Source organism: Cynocephalus volans, chromosome 2 (assembly GCF_027409185.1).
Source record: "Cynocephalus volans isolate mCynVol1 chromosome 2, mCynVol1.pri, whole genome shotgun sequence".
Taxonomy (NCBI): domain Eukaryota; kingdom Metazoa; phylum Chordata; class Mammalia; order Dermoptera; family Cynocephalidae; genus Cynocephalus; species Cynocephalus volans.
Window position 1 is genome coordinate 223,898,333 of NC_084461.1, and position 22,861 is coordinate 223,921,193.

Genomic DNA, 22,861 nt, shown 5'->3' on the forward strand with positions numbered 1-22,861 from the left:
GTCAAGCTCAAGAAATTTACCTAAAGTCATTTAGGCATAAATTGGCAAAACCTAGATTTGAATCCAAATCCATATGGGTCCAAATCTGGGGAATTTTTCCTCTTCTACAATCAGGATCAACTAAAGAGAAAAATTAAAACCAAACATCTGGATTAGTAATGCAGCAGTACCCAACATCTGGCTCCCTAGAAATATCTCAGCAATTAAATGTCTCTCAGGCTTGGCTTTGCTGAGTGAAGCCATGTGGCTTTAGTAGGGTAGACCCTAGGCCAGGACGGGGTAAGGAGGACAAAAGGCCTTTGTGAAAGCGACAATTTGGAGGAAGAATGATAAGGATGGAGAGGCAGTGAGGTCAGAGGAAATGATACTGCCCTGGGGAGTATTGTCACCGGGCTTTAGTAATGGTGGAGGGAATGGAAGGATGGATGGACAGACGGACGGATGGATGGATTGTGGGTGTACGGTGAATGGGTGGGTGGACGGTGAATGGGTGGGTGAAGAGAGGGTCTGTGAGGTCCAGGCACAGGTGCTGTTTAAGCTGCTGGGGATTCCCGTGTGCAGCCAGGGTAGAAACCACTGGCCTAGATGCCTCCCTGGGCCTCACCCATCACTCCATTGCATGTGGGGTCAAGTCCATTGCTGAGGTCTCAGGGAGCTTGTCCTCCTCTCCTGGCTCTGCCACTCTCCCGGGTGCAGTCAGGAGCACCTTACACCTGCTTCCCCAGCTCCATCTCACAGGCCTGATGGAGGGCTCATTCTTGGGTGCACATATAATTTTATTGGAAGCTCCTTCTAAAAAATAAATATAATTCTTGCACACCCCTACCTAAAACCGGTCATGATTGTCCCAGTCACAGGAGACAGCCAGGTGTGTCTGCCCAGCAGAGAAGACACATCAAAATGAACCTGCCGCCCCCCATATGCACAGGGTGCTCCAGCCTTCTCTCCCATATGCACAGGGTGCTCCAGCCTGTGGATCCAGAATCAGTTTGTGGGGTGTCTTCACTCCCTCTTGTCTTTGCCATGGCTGTTCGCTTCACCTCAAACACCCTTCCTCCTTTACCATGTCTTGGGTGGAAGGCCCCTTCTCCAGAAGCTGCCAGAAGCCCCTGGGCCTGAGTGAGGGCCTCCCCTGTGCCCCATATCCCAAGTCTTGCCCACACAGGCCACATATCTCTCTAGCGACTTCGCAGCACATCTTCCCCCACGTCAGCCATGGCACTCAATGCCTTGAGCAATGGGACTATTTGTCAAGAACAGAGCAAGAAAATCCTGAGATGGTCACAGCCGAGCCCATCTAGGTGGGCCCAGTGTAATCAGAAGGGTCACAAAATAAGATCAAGAGTTAACATAAAGCATAAAGTAGTGTTTCCTTAAAAATTTGTTCCATAGTCAAATTGATTGGGAGAACATCACAAACTCTCCAGCAGTGGTGCTTGGACTGTAGCTTGCATCACAATCCCCTGGGGGGCTTGTTAAAATCTGGATTGTGGGACCTACCCCCAGAGACGGAGGTCGGAGGGAGGCCTGGGGATCTGCATTTCTAACAAGGTCCCGAGTGGTGCTGATGCTGCTTTAGGTCTGGGGCCCACTGAGAACCCCTGCTCTACAGGATTTTAAGGGTTTAACAAATCCTATCATAAAGAAATCAGCTGGACATCATCATTCCCATGGTCTCTTTCCAAATCCTTTACACTGGCTTGCCATTCGTGTGCCAGGGGACCCACAGGAGAGGTGTCCCTCAGCACAGACAAAGAAGAACATCTCCCTTTCCCCTTTCTTGTTCTCTCATCCCTGCATCCTTCTCTGCTCCTCAGTTTAGTTCAGCTGGCATTTATGAAATGCCTACTGTGTGCCAGGCCTGGAGACTATTGAAGGCACCAGCTCACTCTCTTTTCTTTCCTGTGCCCCTCCCCCATGTCCGTCTTAAGCCTACAGCTGTTTCTGCAGGGCCCGTTCTAGGGCAGCCGGCTCCTCCTGGACCCTGGCAGCTGCACCAACAGTCCCGTGCATGTGGATGGCCTTGGGACATTATGAAAACACAGGTTCTGATCAGTGGGTCCGAGTGGGGACAAGCCTGCCTTCCCAATGAACTCCTGGGTGAGGCCAGTGCTGCCGGTCTGTGGACCACGCTTTGAGTAACAAAGTTATACTCTGCTTTCTTGTGGGGAAAATCTGTTAATCTATTAAAGTTACAGCAACAAGTGTCATCTCATCTCTAATCACCCTTTAAAATCACCTTCTTCAGAGTCTGGCCAGGTGGGGTTTGAATTTAGACTTGAGTTGTGCATCTCAGGAGAGTTACTCAACTTTTCCAACCCCTAGCTTCCTTCCTATAAAATGAGGCTGGTGATGCCTACCTGGTAGAATTGTTATGACTTGAATGAACTCAGGTATGCAAATTCCCTAGGGTGATGTCTAGCACACAGTAGGTGAGTTCCTTCTAGGGCCTTGATCCTGGGTACGTGGCAGGACTTCCTCTTTATTGCTGAGGCTCAAGGAAGGAGCCTGGCCAGGGGAGCTGCCTTCTCAGGCACTGTCAGTGCCTGCCTGCTGGCCACTCTGGGCTTCCACCGCTCCCAAGGGAGGAGTCTGTCTGCCACCCTCCTTTGACAAATGCTCATTGAGCTCCTGGGGCATGGGGGACTGAGGTGAATCAAAAGTGGCCCCTTTGTCCCAGCTCCAGGAAGCTCACAGTCTCATGGGGACAGAGCTGTGGACAGCTCATCACAATAGCACATGGTAGATATTCCTTAGGGAAGGAGAATTTAGGGAGTTAGTAACTCTGTGGGGACAGATCAGGAAAAAGCTAGGTGAGCAGTTGCCCAGCTGGGTCTTCCAGGATGTGTGGGAGTTGACCGTGCTGAATACAGGAGTGGAGGGGATGGCATTCTGGCCAGCGTGGCAGTGTGTGAGCCAGGAGGGCCAGAGTGGGGGCCTGAGTGAGGAAGTGGGGATGCAGCTGCCGAGGTGAGGAGCGGGCAAGGAGCCCGGCCTGTGCCTGCGCGGGCAGGAACGTGGGGGTTTGAGCAGGGGTGAGGCCTGGGGGGCTCTGCATTTAGAGATTGTCAATTGTCAGATGCCTCAGAGAGATGGGGAGAGTTCAGGTCTGACCAGGACCCTTTGGATGCAGCCACTTGGAAGTCACTGGGTCCTGAGGACTGTCAGAGGCAGAGAGAGAGAGGAGTCAGGAGGAGTCCGTAGGTGAGGCCACTTTCATGCACTGAGTGGGCAGGGAAGAAAGGGCTGCATTAATTAACAGAGGGAACAGATGGAGGGAGAGGGCAAAGTGCCATGCCACAGACTGGACTATGAATTTGTCCGTGGGTCCCCTAGACACCATGGCCCCAGCTGCCAATTTTAATATTAATGGGAAATGATGATCACCGTAATAGTCACTGATACCTATTGAACTCTTTTTACATACCGGTGCCTGATATGCATCATGTCAGCCCTGTGAGGCAGGTACTGTCATTACTCCCATTTCACAAATGAGGTGACTGAGGCCCCGTGAGGTGAAGGGCCTGGCCCAGGGCTACACGGCTGGGAAGTGACAGGACCGGAATTGTAGGCCAGGCTTCGTGCTCTGCGCTGACCTGTGCCCATCAGTTGCGCTCTCTTGCCAGGCCCGGCTAGGCCCTCATCCCAATCCGGGATTCTGTGTCCAGACCTCCAGTCCATGGCAGCAGGAGGGTAGAAGGGGGGCTCTGAGGCCCTCTGGCCCAGCTTTCTTGTGGACTGACGGGGAAGCAGAGCCCACCCCTGCCTGAAGACAGATGACACGAACACAGACCAGGGTGGGCCTGCATCCCCACGCCTCCTGCTGTGGAGGACCACTCTCTCATGGCTAAGCCCTGTCCCCGCCAGCAGAAGCTGACATTCGTGGCTGGAGTAACTAAGAGGCCTTCCCCATTGAACCTCCAGCTCTGGACAGCTGGGTTTCCACGCCTCTTCTGGGTAACTGGCCGCTGGTTCCCTCTGTGCCACCTGCTCTGCTTGGCAGGAGGCCAGCCCTCCTCAACAAGCTGTGCCCCACCCCAAACAGTAAGATCGTGAAACGGGGAGTGGAGAAGCCGTCAAGAGAAGGAAAGGGCAGGGGAGGCAGAAGAAGCAGCAGCTCCCCTCCCAGCACACGGCCAGCAGCTCCCCTGGAGAAAGCCGTGGAGGCAGGCGGTCAGGGCTCCGGTCTGGCCGTGCCAATACCTGGCTGTGTGACTTTGAACAAGCCAGGTGCCCTCTCTGGGCTGCAGGTTCCTCTTTTGTGCAAGAGCAGACCCTTCCTGACTGTCGCAGCTATCTGTAAGTGTGCAGAAGTGTTTTGCCTCTAGATGACTTGCAGATATTTTCCTCCCTGCTCCACCTCTTCCTGGATCTGTGGCTTCCTCTGGGTACCGCCACACCCTGCCCTGCTTTTGGTGCTAGCCTTCTGTCCTGAGGTCAAAGCGACCCAGCTGGGGGGACCATGACTCACTCTCGGTTCCCCACAAGAACCCGGGTGAGTGGCAAGCCTGGACCTCAGGGACACCCTGGGCACAGGACCTCTTTCCTGGACACCATCTGGTGCTGGGTCATCCTCAGGCCTCACGGGGATCTTAGGGGCCTGAGAAGCCCTCTCCTCTCCCAGAATTAAGTCCTTTTGCACACCCATCCTTACTTGAGATTTGCTGCTCTAGCTTGTCAAGGGTCTCCCAGGACACTCAGCTAGCAAGGGTGCCGGGTGAGGAAGGAGGCGGCCAGGCTGATGGAAGCTCAGCTGGGGCAGTCTGGACCCCCTCCGTCCCACTGCAGTCACAGCGAGGCTGCAGCAGCCTCCATGGGCAGCCACCGCAGGCATGTGTGGAAGAGCTCTTCCCGCCCCACGAGGGTCTGGGTCCAAGTGATGAAGGCACCAGACAGACCGGAAGGTGCCACCAGTGTTATTCTACAGCCTGAGGTGCTGAGAGCCTACTGTGTGCAGCCACCACAGAGCCCACCACTCTGTCCAGGCTGTGCTCCAGCAACTTCCAGCAGAGCGTCCTGCCAATCACCTGCAGGCAGTTTGCTTGTCCCAACTCACAGTGGAGGAAAAAACACTCACAGAGGTCTCCAGCCTCATGGCCCCAGCACCCTCTCCTCATTGGCCTCTTAGGGGACACAGGGAGGCCAGGACAAAGGAGAGAAGCTTTTGTCAAACTGAGGAGGGATCCAAAGGGGATTCGGTGAGCAGGTATCTGATGTTCTGCCTTTGAGGGCTTTCCTGGGCCCAGCAGGGCCAGGAGAGGGCCCAGCATCTCCTGCTTGTCCGAGGAGCTCCCCACCTTTGGCCACTCCCCCTTGCTGCCCTCCTGCATATCCACAGGGTGACAGAGCTAGGACGTCATTGAGCCCTTGTCCCATCAGCCAGGTTCACTCTGGGCAGAACACCCCAACCTTGGTGCTCTGATTCTGCTGGGTCACGGGGGCATGAGGCGGCTCCCAGATTGGATTTCCAAAGCTTTCTCATCACAACGTGTAGTATGTGTCTGCAGCTCAGCCCCAGCCAGCTGCCACCCAAGGCCTGAGTCCAAGCAGGACGCTGGGCCCAGTTACTGAGGGCTGCTCCCTTGGAGGGTGAGCAGGCAGGAAGGGGAGCCCACAGGAGGCATGCCACGACATCCCTGCACCAGCCGTCTGCTCAGTCAATGAGCCTGTGCAGAACAAGCCCCTCTGCGTGCTGGGGGGCCTGGGCTTGGGGCAGATATGCCCTAGCCCTAAGAGGCTTAAGGCAGCCACCAAGTATTCAGGCACATGAGTTTGCGTTGAGCTGTGCTAAGTGCTGCAGAGGAGTGGGACCCAGTCTGGGGAAGAGGAGGCTTCCCTGAGAAAGTGGTGTCTTCCCTGACATCACAAAAAGCCAGTCAAGGCCTTTGGACACTCACCCCAGATGCTCACTCAGTAGGAGAATGTCTTATTTTGCTGGGGTGGCCATAACAAAATACCACAAATTATGGGGCTTAAACAGCAAGAATTTATTTCCCATGGTTCTGGAAGCAAGAAGTCCAAGATCAAGGCACCAGTAGCCTTGGTTCCTGGTAAGGGCTCTTGTCCAGGCTTGCAGAAGGCCACCCTCTCACTGTGTCCTCACATGGCATGGCAGGGGGAGAGCACATGAGCAAGCTCTCTGGTGTCTCTTCTTATAATCACATCCTGAAGCTTCTACCCTCAGACCTCATCTAAACCTAATCATCTCCCAAAGGCCCCACCTCCTAATGCCGTCACACTGGCAGTTCGGGCTTCAACATATGAATTTGTAGGGGACACAATTCAGCCCATAGCAGAAAAGAAAGAGGAGCACAGAGCATGCCAGGCCACGGGAAGCACACGGGCAAAGGCCGGAGTCAAGACATGCAGAAGATGGAGCAGGTGGGAGGCCTGTGCTCCGAGGGGCAGCCAGGGTTAGGGCTGGAGGAGTGGGCAGCAAGCACTGACGATGTAGAGCAGACAGGGTAACTTGTTACTCTCTCTACTCTCAGCTGCATGTGCCAGAGAGAGAAACTGAGGCAGTGTGTGTCACAGAGAATACAGGCCAGAATTCCCATGCCTCTGTCTTGCCTCCTGCTTGGGTTATGTAGGAAGCCTGGGAAGCCTTTCCCCTCTTCTCCCCCTTTCCCAGAGCCATCCCACACCCTGCCACCTCCAGGAAGTCCCTGGGACTGCTCTGGCCACTCACATCTCACTCCTGCTTCCGTGCATTTGTGCATTTTGAATTTAGCGAGCTTCCGCCTTAGGTTTCTATTTTGCTATCCTGCCTAAGGAGCATGTAGAAATTTGTGTCCTCAGCACCAGGCAGAGCCAGTGTCAGGCAGAAAGTAAATGAGGGTTCAACTCAGCTGAATTGCTCATCTCCCCCAAATCCAGGCAAGTCAATAGAGCAGCTGCACTGGGGATATGGCACTCTGTTCCCGGAAGCTGGGGACACCATGCAGGGGCAGCAAGTGCCTGTTGAATAAATGAATGACTGCATGGCTGCACACGTGAGTGGAACTAGGGACAGTGGAGGCTGCTATGGAGGGCACACCCGGTCTCCCCACGGCTGAGGTGTGGTGGGAAGAGCATCAGGTGCGGGAGCTGACGTCTGTCCTGGTTCCACACAGCTGATCACCTCCCCCTGGGAGCTGCCCGGGGGCTCTCCAGGCCCTCTAAGAGCACAGCATTAAGGGGCTATGCAGAGTGAGGTGTGGCTGGCACATGTGGGGTGACCTGTCCCCTGGTCTGCAGGATGGAGAACCTGTTCATCAACCGCTTCATGCACATGTTCCAGTCTTCCTGGAATGACTTTGCCGACTTCGAGAAAATCTTTGTCAAGATCAGCAACACTATTTCTGGTGAGTGTGTCTCTAGGGTCTCTGGCAGTGCTGGGGAGAGGGGATGCCATTTTCCTGTCCGAGACTTGCTTGGAAATTGGCAAGGGCTGCCCCATCCCCCTGCAGCGCAGGGACCTCACCGCCACATCACCCAGGCCCTGCACCTCATGCCTCTGCTTCACTGCAGTCACCCTCACGCCCAGAGGTTGCTCCTCCTTGGACATTCAAGCTTGAGCACCCACCACCTCATTTCATTGTTAAAAGCTTCAAAAACATCAGGAGTGAAGGCAGAATTTGTTTCCTAAGCATCTTCATAAAAGCAACATTGGTTCCCTTTGGACTCAGATGTGTCTGGCTAGAGCGCTAGCATCCTGATGGCTGGTAACGGCATGGGAAAGACCAAGCAGCACCAGAAAGTTAGGGGGACAGGCACAGCTCGTAAAGAGGTGTGGAAATCTGCTCGTGGGGACATGGCCTTGGCCAAATCCTCCTGGGATTCCCCTCCCCTCTGCTCCTGCTCTCGCTGTTCTGGACCCTCTGTGCTGGGCTGAAGGACGTGAATTCTTGAGGGAGGGGTGCCAGCAGTGCTCTGAGCCACTGGGGGCCAACTCAGGGAGGACCAGGTGGCACACGGCCTAGCCCAGTGACAGGCAGGGGACAGCAGTTGGGCACTGCGGGTAAAGCCAGTGGGCCCCTGCAGAGGGGACCCAGCAAGGACGCTGCCCTCTGTGCAGAGCTCAGGCTGGACCCTGCTTCTCTCCCTGTAGAGCGGGTCATGAATCACTGGCAGGAAGACCTCATGTTTGGCTACCAGTTCCTGAACGGCTGCAACCCCGTGCTGATCCAGCGCTGCACGGAGCTGCCCGAGAAGCTCCCGGTGACCACGAAGATGGTGGAGTGCAGCCTGGAGCGGAAGCTCAGCCTGGAGCAGGAGGTTCAGGTAGGCCTGCCAGGCAGGAGAAGTGTCCAGGGCTGTCAGGCGGAAGCCACTTCCCACGGGCCAGTGCTCGCCACCCCCAGGCCTCTGTCTCCAGGCCCCATGTGGCTGGCTGATGGCAGGAGATTGACCACCTTGGCTGCAACAGCCTCTTCCTGCTCCTGGCAGCCCCACGAGGAGGGTCCAGGGCCTTATGCAAACTGTCTTGTGCAATGTCGGAGGAAGACTTACTCCATGATGCGCTTCCTGAGAACATAATATCAAAATTTTTAATACCAGTAATAATTACAAGAGCTACCCCTGTGGTGGGCCAGGCATTGTGATAGATGCTTTACACACACTGTCATCAAATTGTCACCTGCCTTGTAAAGGTGAGGAAACTGGAGAAAAAAGCAGGCCTTGTAGAAGAGCAAAAAAGGTGGGGGTGGGGAAGAAGCCTGATGGAATTTTCAGCTTTCTAATTAGAAAAGCTGGTGCCGTCTGACCCTGCTTCCCAATCTCCCCCTCTCCCAGACCTTCTCTCAGCCCTCACAGGCAGGCCCAGTGCCTGCCAGTGCCAAGGCTGACCTGGTCTTGAGACATAAAGGGTTCAGACTGCCTTCACCTGAATCTGGTGGGGCTTGGGGACAGGCACCTTTCACGACAGGGACTGGAGGTCCCAGCAACAGCCCTTGGTCTCCCATCAGTCTGCCTCTTCCCACTGGAGTCAGCATGACTGGGCCTCCTGCCACCCAGCCCCTGCCACCTGCCCTCAGGTGTCCAGGTGGCCTCTGCTGCTTCCAGCCATCCCATCTTGCATGCTCAGCCTGCCTTGGGGCCCAAGCCAGAGACGGGTGGTCAGTGCCCTCTGGGGGTAGATCCCCCAACTCCTAACCCCTTCTGCCCTGACTCTAGAGGGCCATCCACCCAGCTGAAGTCCCCAACAAGGCCCCTGCCCCAGTGCAGGCAGTCCTGGCCCCCTTGTCTTAGACCTGCCCAAGCAGGACACTACCTGGCCACGTGCACAACTAACAGTAACAACATCCCACACGTTCATGCATACACATGCGCACATATACACACACACAAACAGAGCATATTCCTCTGTAGACTTAATTGCTAGTCATAGTAACATTGACTTGGTACCTATGGGTTTCAAACTTCAACCAGAGAACCATAGAACCTTAAAAGCCAAAGAATCCTAGAATCGGAAGGGACCAAGCAGCCATCCGTGCATCCAGCCAACCAAGGCCCCCAGGCAGGCGACAGCCTCGCACTGAGGAGTCCTTGCCACCTCCAGGGCAGATGGGTTTTGGGTCAACCCCCTCCTGGTGTGGACACTCAGCTGTGGTTTTAGTCACGAAGCAATAATCTGTAGCCCAGTGACTAGGCTTTTACACACACACACCCATCTCCTACACGCAACTACTTCTCTCCCACAGTTGCTTGCACTACCTTTCTTTGTCAGCATCTTAGTGATCTGGGGTAAGCTGTGGACTACTAAAATTCTTAACTGTTTCTTTAAACCTTTACCTGTGCAATTATGTTTTGGAACACGAACAGAGAAATTCTATCCCTGTTGTTGGTTTTGATTCATTGTTACAGCTTAAGGTTATTTTAGTTTTTAGACTTTATATTAGGATTCTTCGGTTTTAAGTCACAAAAATCATCTCAATCTGGCTTAATCCAAGACATGTACTGGCTCAGGCAACAGTGAGCACAGAGCGAACTAGCTCAGGCTTCGCTGGGAGGCCCAGAGAGCCACTGGTGCTCTCTCAGTGTCTAGTTCTCTGCCTCCGGTGGATTGTTTTCTTGGGAGGGTCTCCTTACCTTGAGGTAAAAAGGACCACACCAGCTTCAGACTTACCTTCCAGCACCCAGAGACCACCACCCACTTCCAGAAGGAAAGGCCCTAGTTCCCAGCACTCGCATCAAATGTCTTGGGGCCCATCCTCAGCTTGAGTCATGAGATGATTCCCTGAACTAGCCACCATGCCAGGAGAATGACTGTGCTGACCAAAAGAAGACGGGGACCTGGACAGGCAAGAGCCACTGTCTGCCACAGAATCCCAGAATGTCAGGACTGAGAGAGAGCCTCCCGCCGGGGATGCTGCTGCAGGGCCGGGTCCCCCCAGTGGGTCGGGGATCCTTGACCAGCCTGGGTCTCAGCATGAGACCAGCGGCCGTTCCTCTGGGTGCAGTCACCGAGGAGCCCACTTGGAGGGTCCAGCCATCCAGCCTCCCTGGAAGTCCAGCGACCCCGCACCCCCAACCCGCAGCTGCTGCCTCCCTGACGAGGTGTCCCATGCCCAGCCAGCCCCTCCCAGGGTGGGGCCACCAAAAGCAGGCGGCTGTGCCAGAGCTCCTGTGCACCCCACTCCCCACCCTGCAGATGCCCCCAGCCCCTGCAGACCCTCCTTCACCCCTGTAGACTCTCCTGCACCTGCAGAATCCCACCCCCCACCCCACCCTCAGACAGCCCCCTCCTCTCTCTGCCTCTTCCCCCCAAGGGGCCCCCTTGTCCAGGGTCTGGCTGTGGCCGAGTTTGTACAGTTTTGAACTCTATGTGAATGAAATCCTGCAGAATCACTTTTCGGTATTTGATTTCTGTCGTCTATATTACCTAAACTCTGCTTTCTTCTTATTAAACCGCCTCTCAGAGTGGTCTTTTAACGTCTTTCATGAGGGTCAAGCAGGTTTAAGGTACATAATTGTGGAATTAGCTGCTGCATTCCTTCACTTTACCCAAAAATTGCCACAACCTGTGGAAACACTTGATGTGAATCAGCCTGAGTCAGAGGACAAATGAGCTATAAATTCTGAACTCCCCTGAGCTGAGGCCGTCACTCCCTGGGGCCTGGCTCTGCTGAGACTGATCTGGACCCATTTCCCTGCCACTGCAGCAAGGGAACATTTTCATCGTGGACTTCAAGCTGCTGGACGGCATTGATGCCAACAAAACAGACCCCTGCACTCTCCAGTTCCTGGCCGCACCCATCTGCCTGCTGTACAAGAACCTGGCCAACAAGATCGTCCCCATTGCCATCCAGGTAGGCTGCCGGCTTCACACCATTCTGGGTGGCTCGGCCCTCAGTGGTCCAGGGCTGAGGAGGAACTTTCCAGGTGGCTCCAACCACACCTCCAGGAGCAGGACACAGCTCTGCCTTGCAGTCCTAGGCACGATGCTGAAGCCCCAGGCTCTTCCAGGTGGACAGGAAAAACGAGATATTGGGGCTTTCTGCCAGCTGTGGGGCAGGCTGTCTCCACAAGGGGCAGAGGGGCTCCAGTCTCCAACATATACCTCGGGAACTCTTGGATGGGCGAGGTGCACTGGGGAGGACCTGTCCTGGGATGCCATACTGCACTCCTACTCTGGCGTCTTGACCAGGGGCCCGAAGTCAAGATGGTGACAGGGCCAAGCAGGTGAAACTGTGAGCTGAAGTGGAGACCGAGGCCACCGAGGGGCATTGTGCGGGTGTCCACCAGTACTGTGGAGGAGGAGGGGCAGGCAGGCACAGGGCTTCATCTCTCCCATCCCCTGCCGCACTATGGGAGCTGGCATGCAGACGGCAAGGACCAGGGCCAGGACAGGAGTAGGCAGAGGTCCCTGTGGGTGGAGAGGGACTGCGAGGGCCCCCGCTGGGGATGGGCAGATCAGCATTTACCAAACAATGCCTGTGGACACTGGGGGCTGTGGTCGTAACAGCAGCTGGATTTGTCAGGCACCACCCACACGCCAGGACTAACCTAAGGGTTAACCTGCACAGTCCACAGTCCCCTATCCTTGATTCTGAAATGTCAAAATTCTGAAAATTCATAGACTGCAAACAAACCTTCTCTGAACCAATAGGAGAGGCTTTGTCCCATTCAATGTGATATGCATGTAGATCAGTGCAGGAACACACTCTGTAAAATAGTATGTTGCCCCAGACCCTGGGGGGGGTGGTCACATAATGAAGTACAAGAGCTGCTAAAATCCTAAAACTTGCAGATTCTGAAGCACATTTGGTCACTGGGATTTCAGACAAGGACCTTGTCCTTATTCATGTAATCATGACCGCAACCCTCCAAAGAGGTGAGCACTAATCATGTCAATCATTTTACACAGATGAGGAAACTGAGGCACAGGTGCACACTGTCAGCTACAGAGCTAGGATTCAAGCCAGGCTGTCTGGCTCCAGTTCCTTGCTCCCCCCAGTTTCTCAGGGGCACATCCCCCCAGAGGAGTTCCCAGATGGGTATCAGAGAGAAGCCGTATACCTAAGGAACTGAAGCAGAAGGTAAAGGGACAGGTGACAGAAGAGAGGAAAACAGTGTTCAGAGATCTCGGGAGAGGGCCCAGTTACCACTGACGGGTGCCTCTGAAGCTGCCTGTCCCGGAGACCTCTTGGAGCAGTCTGGAACCAGGGGCCTGGTTGAAACCCTGATTGTGCCACTTGCTAGCAGCCCGTGGGACCTTGGGTGAGCCAGAATGCTCCCAAGTCTGTTTCCTCTCCTACAAATGGAAACTTTGCCAACTATAAAGACCCATGCAAATGGAAGCCACGGGTTAATAAATCCAAAATCTCATTCTTTGAAAGGTCGGAGAAAATAAACCTCCTTATGAGGTTGACAAAAAACAGAGAGCAAGATTAGGACTAGTAGACCTAAAAAAAAGAGTAATTATGATTACCAATTTCTTAAAAAGAGTAATTATGTGGCGACTAATATGAAAAGCTAGAGGAGATGGATAAAAACCTAGGAAAACATTTAAGTTATTAGAAGAAATTGTACAAAATAGGCCTCTTTCCAAATAAGTGATTGGAAAGCTGCTTAAACGTCTAGACTGGTGAGAGGTTGTAGAATGAGGAGCTGAGTTTTAGCCAAGCTTTAGATAGCGGATATTTCCAGAGCTCTTTAAGGTGAATCAGCCCCCAAATTCCCTCTATAAGGCTTGCATAAGCTTAGTTCTGAAACCAGATACTGACAGGATCCAAAAGAAAGCTGAAGACCAACCCAAACCGCAAATAAAGAGTTAGAAAGAAATCTACAAATGATATTAGCAAAATGAATGCAGCAGTGTAATAAATAACTAATGTGTTACAACCAAGTCAGTTTTATTCCAGATATTTCAATATCAAGAGAGATACCAGCATAATTAATTATTTCCATAAGGATAAAGTTTATGAGTACACCAATTGACACCAAAAGGGAATTTAATAACATTTAGTAGCCACAACTAATGAAAATTAAAATAGTAATAGAAGGAGCCTACTTACATGGGATAAAAACAGCAAACATCAAACAGGAGCAACGCTAAAGCCACTTCCATTAAAATCGTAAGTAAGGTACTGATACCACTAGTGTTATCCAGCACTGTCTTAGAGGTCCTACAACATGTGATGAAACATGAAAATAAAACAATCAATCGCATATTGTAAAAGAATAGGAAATAGTATCTTTTCTGGTAATGATATGATGGTGGACCTAGAAAACACAGGTGATTCTAATTTCTTAAAAAGCTACTAGAATTAGTACATTCATTTACCAAAGTGTCTAGATAAATATACTCCTCAAAAAAACCAATAGTCTTTCTCCATGCTAACAAGAAAACATAATGTTCATATAAAGTTCAGAGGAAGAACTTCTTTTGCTGGACATTAGGGAATACTGTAAGGCCACTGTTCTAAGCAGATGTTATGCATGAGGATGAACAGAGTGGGGGGATGGTATATGGTAAAGAGGCCAGAAATAGACCCTTCTACAGAGGAATTTAATGTATGACAATTGTGGTCTTTCAGTTCACTAAAAAAGGGACAGTATTATAATCATGCTATCATACTGCCTTTGCATAAGAAAAATATTCATGCCTCCCTGTCATGCCATCTACAAAAATAAATTTCACGTGAAGTAAGGATTAAGATGGAAATAATAAAAGAGAATTTAGGAGAACGATGGATAATGTGGAGACTAAGGAGACTTCTAAAAGTAAAAACAGGAAACCAAGAAGTTATAAGGGAAAGACAGGTATATTTAATTATGTAATATTTTTAAAAACTGAATGGTAAAATACACCATACACAAAGCCAAAAGGCAAAAAATAGACTGGGGAAAATAACTTTGACACAAATGACAGCCAAAGGATGAATATAATACACAGCTTCTACAAATTGATAAGGAAAAGACAAATACCTCAATAGAAAAATGGGCAGGGAATATGAACAGACAATCAGCATGTGGACAGATTTTCAACTTCACCAGTAGTTAGGGAAATGCAAATCAAAGTTAACAATGAGATGTCACTTTTGACCCATCAGATTGACGGGGGGGAGTGGTAACACCCAGCCACTAGCAAGGCAGACACTCCATGCCAGTGCCCGTGAAGTGTTGTAGCCAGGGATGGTATTGACAGTATGATACCTGAGTTGGCCCGGACAGCCCAAGGCCAGTTCCTAGGCCAACACCTGAGCAGGTCCCCAGCACCTGCTGTACCATGTGCACCTCTTGAGGTTCTGGATTTCAGAGTGGGCAGTCAGAGGATCCTCGGATTGGGGCTGGAGTGGCCAGGCAATTGGAGGGGCACTGGAGGGACTCTAAGCCACGAGACCCTTACCATTTAAGTGATCTGACAGCCGGTACCACTGAACAGTTGTGTACCAGTGGAATGAGCCTTTCTGAGGAGCAGTAGGGCACATCTACTGAAATAAAAGATAGCCACCCTCCTGCGCTTAGCAGCATCTTCTCTAGAAGCCAGTAGAGAAATGCAAGTGCTAATACGTATGATGCATGTGGGAAGGCGATTATCGCAGCCTTGTTTGTGGTGGGAAAACAAACTTGGAAACAATCTGAAGGCAGGAGAGGATGGAGTGAAACCTCTCATGCCCAGACCAGGAAATGTTACGCACCTTCAAAATGAATGCGTTCGATCTGTTATCCCAGCTGACCTGGAGGGGTTTCCACAGTGAGTTGACAAGGCAGAAAAGCAAGACACAGGGTCTAGATAACATGATCTCGTTTACATAAAATGCGTGCATGGCTGCAGCATGCCATATACGTGAGCAGATACTTGTGTGGGATGGGGAGGCACGGACACAGCGTCACCGGGTTGGGAACATTGGGGATGGAGCACAGATGAGCAAAAGAAAGAAGAGACAGATACTCATTATAATAGTATTCATCTCATGGAAGACTGGACAGATAAATATGCATACGTGCAAAGACCTGGGAAAGTAGGCCCACCAGCATGTGGTGGTTAGCCCTCAGCGCTGGATTATAAAATATGTTTTCTTTGTTTCATATGCTCTTCTGTAATGACTGGATTTTTGTCATTTTTTACAATAAGCATATATTATTTTCTGAAACAAAAAGCTACTTTCTCACCCAAAAAAACAAATTTAAAAAATACAACCAAGTTGTTCAGGGCGCGTTCTGGAGCCCCCTGGCAGACAAAGACCCTGGATAGAAGTGCAGGGTGGGTGGAGGCCGAAGAGCTCTGGGGATGCAGGTGAGGCCTGGGGAGGCAGAGGGAGTGGAGAGAAAGGCCGAGGCAGGGCAACAGGGTGAAATGGGCAGAGCACTGGGCCCTTTCAGCTCAGCTCTTTACCTGCTGTGTGACATGTGAGAGCTGCTTAACCACTCAGAGCCTCAGTTTTCCCCTACGTAAAATGGGAGTGGCAAGGAATACCTGCCCTGCAGGGTCATGGTGAGGATTAAATGAGACAGTACAGGTAAAGCCCCTAGCACAAGCAGAGGGTCTCTTTGGCCCCAGAGCATGTCAGGAGCACATCCAGGAGCATTTCGAAAACACGTCAGTGTGTGCCTGAGAGCCTTTGGGGAACATGTCAGAGAGAGTCCCAGAGCGTGTCAGGCATCCCATGTGCTCTAGGAGGTGGGGCACAGACCCAGGTGTCTTGGGCCAGGCAGTTAATACAAATGAGTGAACCCCCACCAGGAAGGGTGGGGCAGTGGAGACCCTGATAGCTGAGACTATTTAAAAGGGCCAAGAGTGTTGTTCTGTGAGAATATGGGTACAGAGTTCTCAGACCTTCTAATTTTTCAGGAAAACCTGGTCACCCAAATTTGTACGTGAAATTGTTAGATATTTAAAAGTGGACATCCCACTAACAAACAAGCAAATAAGAACACTGTGCAGGTCAAGCTCTGCTCTGCTGTCCCCGTACCCCCACCCCCAGCCCTGCACCTCTGTGCCTAGAGAGCTGGCTGCTGGAGCTCCTTGGTCCAGGGTGGCATGCCTGGCACTACTGGTGTGTGGTTGGCATTGCATTTCTATTGGGCAGCACTGAGGGAAAGACAGACAAAGAAACCACCTTCCACGTACTTAGTATGACCCAGCTAAGTGTGCTCTTGGGCAGTGCCCCTCCTGGTGGTCACTCTGCTCTAGTTACACAGGCTCTCCCAGTGCCAAAAGCCCAGCCAGACCCCTTCCCGGCACCCGCTCTCCAGCTGCACCCGGCTTGCTGTTCCTCCACTGGTCTCCTCTGGCTCATCTGAAATGTCAACCCCTCCGAGGCTTAAAATCTGAAAGACGGCGCAGTGCCAGCACCTGCCTTCCAAGCTCACGTGGTACCTTGCTGGCAGGTGCTGAAGCTGTGCTGGGCGCTCCTGAGTGAGGACAGCCACTGTCATGGGCAAAGCTGGAGACCAGGGGCTTGGTGACAGGGAGACCAGAACGTGGGGCTACGTCTGCAGACACATCGGTGGCCAGATCCCCACGGAGTTTGGGGACTTTATTTTCTGGCATTAAGAGGTGACTGAGTGTGTTTAAAATGACATGACTGGCATTTTAGGGGAAAAAATCACTTTGGTCCCAGCGTGGGGTTGAAACTGGCAAGGGGAAGACAAGTCTGGGGCTCGGGGCACAGCTCAAGCTGCCGAGCCTGACCTGGGAGACTCCGCAGCATTAGGCCCGGGCACTAGAGAGAAGCCAGGGACGCCAAGGCCAGACCCAGGACACCAAGGCCAGACCTGGGACACCAAGGCCAGATCCGGGACACCAAGGCCAGACCTGGGACACCATCTAGGGGAAGAGCAGAGGGAGGAACAGTGTGGGAGACCCCAGAAGAGCAGGCGGACAAGTGGGAGCAGGGCGAGGCAGGCAGGAGAGGACGGCGGGGCCCACATCCGCAGGGGGACACCTCCCCGACCGCCCCTGTGCCCACAGCCCCTCTGCGAGACCAGGGAGAACTGTCACATTCTACAGATGCTGGACGTTCAGGGTCGTGAAGGTTGTAAGTGATGTCGCTGGGACAGGAAATACAAGTCCAGGGTCCTCTGTCCCGCTCCAGGCTCTGCTCATGATTCAAAAGTTACAGTTTAAGAAATTTGGATTCTTCTGGAATTTCCTGAGGCCAGGTTTTTCCAATAACGTTAGCGTGGAGCAAGATACAGCAATGTGTTTCTTTCTCCATCCTATCAGCTCAACCAAATCCCAGGAGATGAGAACCCCATTTTTCTCCCTTCGGATGCAAAATACGACTGGCTGTTAGCCAAAATCTGGGTGCGCTCCAGTGACTTCCACGTGCACCAGACCATCACCCACCTTCTGCGTACACATCTGGTGTCGGAAGTTTTTGGCATCGCCATGTACCGCCAGCTGCCTGCCGTGCACCCCATTTTCAAGGTACAGCCAGCTCCTGCTGCACTTGGCGGGGGAGCGAAGGGGGCTGCCGTCCCCACAGGGGGACTGTGGTGGGAGTGTGACCACTGCAGAGATGCTCGGGAGGCAGTAATGCCCCCCAAGAAAGAAAGCAGAGGCGGGGACCTGTGGTTCCCCAGGACACAAGGCCAGGACCCAGCCCAGACACAAGGGCCAGGCTGGACGGGGAGCAGAGTTTGAAAAGGCAAATGAGTTCAGTTGGTCTCAGGCTGGTCCCAGGTGGCCACCCCTGTTGTCCTTCCATCCCTCTTCCCAAGTCCTACCAGCACTGACAATACCTCTTTGCGCCTCAGTTTCTGCATCTGTAAAACAGATCAAAATCGTGCACCTGCCTGGCAGGATGATGCTCCTTCAGAGAGCTCCCAGCAGCAGAGTTAAGCACCAGGTGCTGACTACTGTCGTTTTATCATCATCGTCCTTGTCATCGTTGAGCATGAAGGCCGCGTCCCCCCCGGGGCCTCCAGCAATTTCTCGGCAGGAAGCTCAATACCCGACTCCCACTGCGTCCCTGTGCCCAACGTCACCCCTTCATGGCCGGTGGGGGTGCGCGGGTCCCTGGCCGGCCCCTTGCTGAGGTGTCCCCTCCCCCGCCCAGCTGCTGGTAGCGCACGTGCGGTTCACCATCGCCATCAACACCAAGGCCCGCGAGCAGCTCATCTGCGAGTACGGCCTCTTTGACAAGGTGGGTGCCCTCCCGCCCTCTCCCTTCCCAGCCTCCGTGCTCCCTCCCCCACCCCCGTCCCCCAGCGCCTTACGGAGCCTGGACACTCACGTCAGCCCCGCCCCTGACCTTCCACCCCTGTCCCACCACGCACTGGTGACCAGGCCAGACGACCACTAAAGTTGAGACACTGGGTTGCAAACGACAAAGCCCAACTCAAGGCAGCCGAAGCTGGATAGGACGTGCCACCTCGCACTGGACATAACGTGGGGGCGGGGCACAGGCCAAAGTGGATCCGGGGCTCAGACTCCGCCCCTCCTCCAGCGGCGGGGGCCTCATTCCCCTGCTGCAGCCAGGCTCTCCCCACGGGGCGGGGACCTGGTCACAGCGAGTCCCAGGCTCCTGCTGCCACGTGCCCATCGTCTCCCAGGCGGTACCTCAAGAGAAAGCACCGTCCCACTCGGGCACCATGGGCCGATCTCCGGCACCCCAGCACCCGACTCCTCCCTCGAAGCTTCTGCGGCCCTGGCTGCTCAGCCCCGTGTGCGTGTGTGCACCGCGTGTGTGCACCGCGTGTGTGCTCGTGCCTGCGTGCCTGTGAGCGTGCATCCGGGAGCAGGACCAGAGTCCCTCCAGCAGGGTGCTTCCGGGGCTGCCTGCGGGTCACTGAGAGTGATGATTCTGGGCGTCCTGCGCTCAGAACTAGGGCAGCCTGGGGGCTTCACCAGCCCGGGCCCCCTAGTGCTAGGGTCCCCCACAAATGCAGCCAGCTGCCCTCCTCAGGGATGGGAGCTCGCCCCTCCCTCCTCCCTGTCACCGCGTCTCTGGCCGCCTTGGCATTCTGGGTTAAACATCCCTCCCACGCCACCTCACAGGACACTGTCTGCCCCTCTGCGCGCCTGGCCATTCCCCGCTCTTCCCCAGTTTCTCACGGATGAGGGGGTGAGGTCTGGGGCTGGACGGCTCCGCTCAGGGCATTTCCTCTCCCCCAGGCCAACGCCACAGGGGGCGGCGGGCACGTCCAGATGGTGCAGAGGGCCATGCAGGACCTGACCTACGCCTCCCTGTGCTTCCCCGAGGCCATCAAGGCCCGGGGCATGGACAGCACAGAGGACATCCCCTACTACTTCTACCGGGACGACGGGCTCCTGGTGTGGGAGGCCATCAAGACGTGAGCACCTGCCCAGGTCGTGGGGGGAGCCCGTGGGACCGCAGGGGCCTCCGCAACGGACTGCACGGGGTGGGTCTGGCTCCTTCACGAGCGCTGATGGAGGCCTGGGACGTGGGGGGGTGGGAGTCCTCACGTTAAGGGGTAAGTGTCGCCTGTGGGGCAGGCGCCGCAGACGGTGCTGGTCCCCCACTCCTGGCTGGCCCCCCTCCTGAGCCAGGTTCACGGCCGAGGTGGTGGGCATCTACTACGAGAGTGACCAGGTGGTGGACGAGGACCAGGAGCTGCAGGACTTCGTGAAGGACGTCTACGTGTACGGCATGCGGGGCAGGAAGGCCTCAGGTAGGGCCACTCAGCCTCCTCCGCCCTCTCTCGTGCCCTTCCCGCGCCGCGGCCGCTCGCTGGGGCCAGAGCCCCCGCGGGGCCCCTGCCCACCAGTGTGCCTCATGGGGACGTCTCAGAGGACAGGCCTCCCTGAGAAACATCAGGAAGCCTGGGCCGAGCCTCTCGGGCGCGGTGCTGGTGCCCAGGGGCCCTCCCGGGGCAGGTGCCCTCCCAGGGCGGGGCTCAGCCGGCCCGTGGCTCCGCCCCAGGCTTCCCCAAGTGCATCAAGAGCAGGGACAAGCTGTCGGAGTACCTGACCGTGATCATCTTCACGGCCTCCGCCCAGCACGCCGCGGTGAACTTCGGCCAGGTAGGCCTTCGGGGCGGGATCTCGCCAAGGTCCGCTCGACCCGCCCCTGGCCGGGCAGAGCCGGGCCCGCCCCCTGCCTCCTCCCGGCTCGGCTCCCGCCACCGTCTTCCTCGGGCAGCCTCAGGGCCTGGCATCGGGGTTGCGGGCGCGGGGACGGAGGAGGGGGCAACTGCCCGCCCGCTTGAGGGGCAGGGGCGCCCGGGCAGGCGCCCTTTCCGACCGACAGATGGGCGGGCAGCTGGGCTTCCGGGGCACCCACGCTCGTGGATGGCTGTCCCCGCAGTACGACTGGTGCTCCTGGATCCCCAATGCCCCCCCAACCATGCGGGCCCCGCCGCCCACGGCCAAGGGCGTGGTGACCATTGAGCAGATCGTGGACACGCTGCCCGACCGCGGCCGCTCCTGCTGGCATCTGGGCGCAGTGTGGGCACTGAGCCAGTTCCAGGAAAACGAGGTGAGGCCAGGCAGGGTGGGGGACAGTGCAGGTCACTCCAGGTTTAACCCATTCTTTAGCCTCAGGGTTTCCTGATTCAAGGCTTAGGCAGGACATATGTGGCCAGGAATCCTGACTACCAAGGCTGGAGGGGCCTAGGAGGGCTGCAGGTGCCACTAGGTCCTCAGGCCTGAGCCTCGACAGAGCTCAGGGTGGATGAGGCGGGAGAGCACACAGGCTCTGCTCCACTCACTGTCACCCCACCCCCACGGGTACACACACCACCCCCAGCTATGATAGCACTATTCCATGTGGTTTTCTCCCAAGAGTTTCCTGAGTTCCTTCCAGACATGTACACCGTTTAAACTAACACCACACATCTGGTGCATCTTGGTGGAGCCCTTGGCAGGAGCTGAGTGCTGCACAGAATGATGGCACCAGTTCAACCAGCCCCAGACCCAAGGGCATCTAAGTCGCTTTGAGGCCTTTGCTAATGTGTTGGTCCCTCATGAGACATGCTTGTACCTGTGTCTTTGCACATGTGTTCAGTATGACCAAAGGCTACATGCCTAGTAGAGGAATGTCTTGGCCAGAGAATGTTGAGACTGACTTGCCCTCCACAAACTAAACCCCAAATCTCACCATCAATAGCATATGATGTTTCTTGCAACCTTTAAAACCCTGAAACGTTCTGATTTTAACAATCCAATAGGTTTTTTAAAAAGATATGTCTAGCTCTAATTTGCAGACGTCTGTGTGAGCATGCAGATAAGCACACCAGCCCGACAGGGTGGCCACCCCTTCCGACTCCTCGCCCCACAGGGCCTGGCCGCTACCCTCCCAGGCTGGAGAGGCCAGCACTGGCCCCTCTGCCCCCACGTGCCTGGGCCCAGATGCGAAGCAGGAGTGCTGCATAGGGCAGCCCGAGCAGGACACCATGGCCACCACAGCCAGGACCACCAACAGCCTCCACGTTCCCTGCATTATTACATGGCCTTGTAACCAACCACAGGCAGCGGGGCAGTTCATCTTCCCATTCACCCTTGAAGCCCCAGCCCTGGGGCCTTCCTCGGGGGAAAGCGGGTTGGAGGTGGCATTTGCATTCTTGAGGCACTCTGCAGGTGGCAGAGGGTGGTGATAGGGAGGGGAAGGTCCCTGGGGGATGGACAGTCCTCTGTTTATGCAGTCTTGTCACAGATTGACCTGTCTGTCCCTGTCTGGGCCCTCAGCTGTTCCTGGGCATGTACCCAGAGGAGCACTTCATTGAGAAGCCCGTGAAGGAGGCCATGGCCCGATTCCGCAAGAACCTCCAGGCCATTGTCAGCGTGATCGCCGAGCGCAACAAGAACAAGCAGCTACCGTACTACTACTTGTCCCCAGACCGGATTCCCAACAGTGTGGCCATCTGAGCACCGTCCGTGCCAGTCTCTGTCTGGGAAGGCAGCTTGTCACGGCCAGTGGGAGGATGGCCTGGCAGGCTCACCACGGGAGTCCCCAGCAGCTGCTTCTCTTCCTCTGAGGCTGGCAGTGCCACTCCCGAGCCCCAGGTGGGCTGGTGTCAAACCAAAGACTACTCCAGGTTGGGCCACATTACAGCAAAGCTTCAGTGTGTTTCCTGTTTATTCCTCAATCGTTAGGAAATCCTGTACTTTCATCAAGTGTGTAAACACTGCAAAGACCCCTCCTTCCCAGGGCAGGACTCTAGCCCTTTGCCCCTGCCCAGCTCAGCACTTCCACAAGCAGCACCAGCAGACCAGGACAACTGATAGATGTCCACTCTTGTTGCAGACATGGAATGATTATTTTCTTTTCTGTTTACGCTTAGCCCAACTTCTTGCATTTAGTAGGTGCCCAAATAAATTTTTGTTCAATGAATTAATTGGTTGTCATAAAAATAAAGTGCATTTAAAACAGGACTCGTTCCACATGCTATGTTCCAATCACCCCAAAGAGCTCACTGCCCCACCCCCCCACCCCACCGGGAAAAACCACCAAAAAACATAAGCCCTGTG

General features: G+C 54.5%; 1 protein-coding gene across 4 annotated transcripts in view; it reads left to right on the plus strand.

Annotated features, from left to right (window-relative positions):
• ALOX5 (arachidonate 5-lipoxygenase) overlaps positions 1-22,318 on the plus strand; it is a 42,343-nt gene extending 20,025 nt beyond the window's left edge. The window contains exons 5-14 of one of the 4 annotated variants that reach the window (XM_063087138.1): positions 7,237-7,343; positions 8,090-8,262; positions 11,142-11,288; positions 17,654-17,857; positions 18,489-18,575; positions 19,547-19,725; positions 19,943-20,064; positions 20,316-20,416; positions 20,700-20,870; positions 22,079-22,318. In XM_063087138.1, coding sequence (XP_062943208.1) covers positions 7,237-7,343; positions 8,090-8,262; positions 11,142-11,288; positions 17,654-17,857; positions 18,489-18,575; positions 19,547-19,725; positions 19,943-20,064; positions 20,316-20,416; positions 20,700-20,870; positions 22,079-22,258 — 1,471 coding nt within the window. In that variant the 3' untranslated portion in view covers positions 22,259-22,318. The remainder of the gene's footprint in view (positions 1-7,236; positions 7,344-8,089; positions 8,263-11,141; positions 11,289-17,653; positions 17,858-18,488; positions 18,576-19,546; positions 19,726-19,942; positions 20,065-20,315; positions 20,417-20,699; positions 20,871-22,078) is intronic. The other 3 variants (XM_063087139.1, XM_063087140.1, XM_063087141.1) reach the window with 3 other exon arrangements.
• Positions 22,319-22,861: the final 543 nt, after the last annotated feature.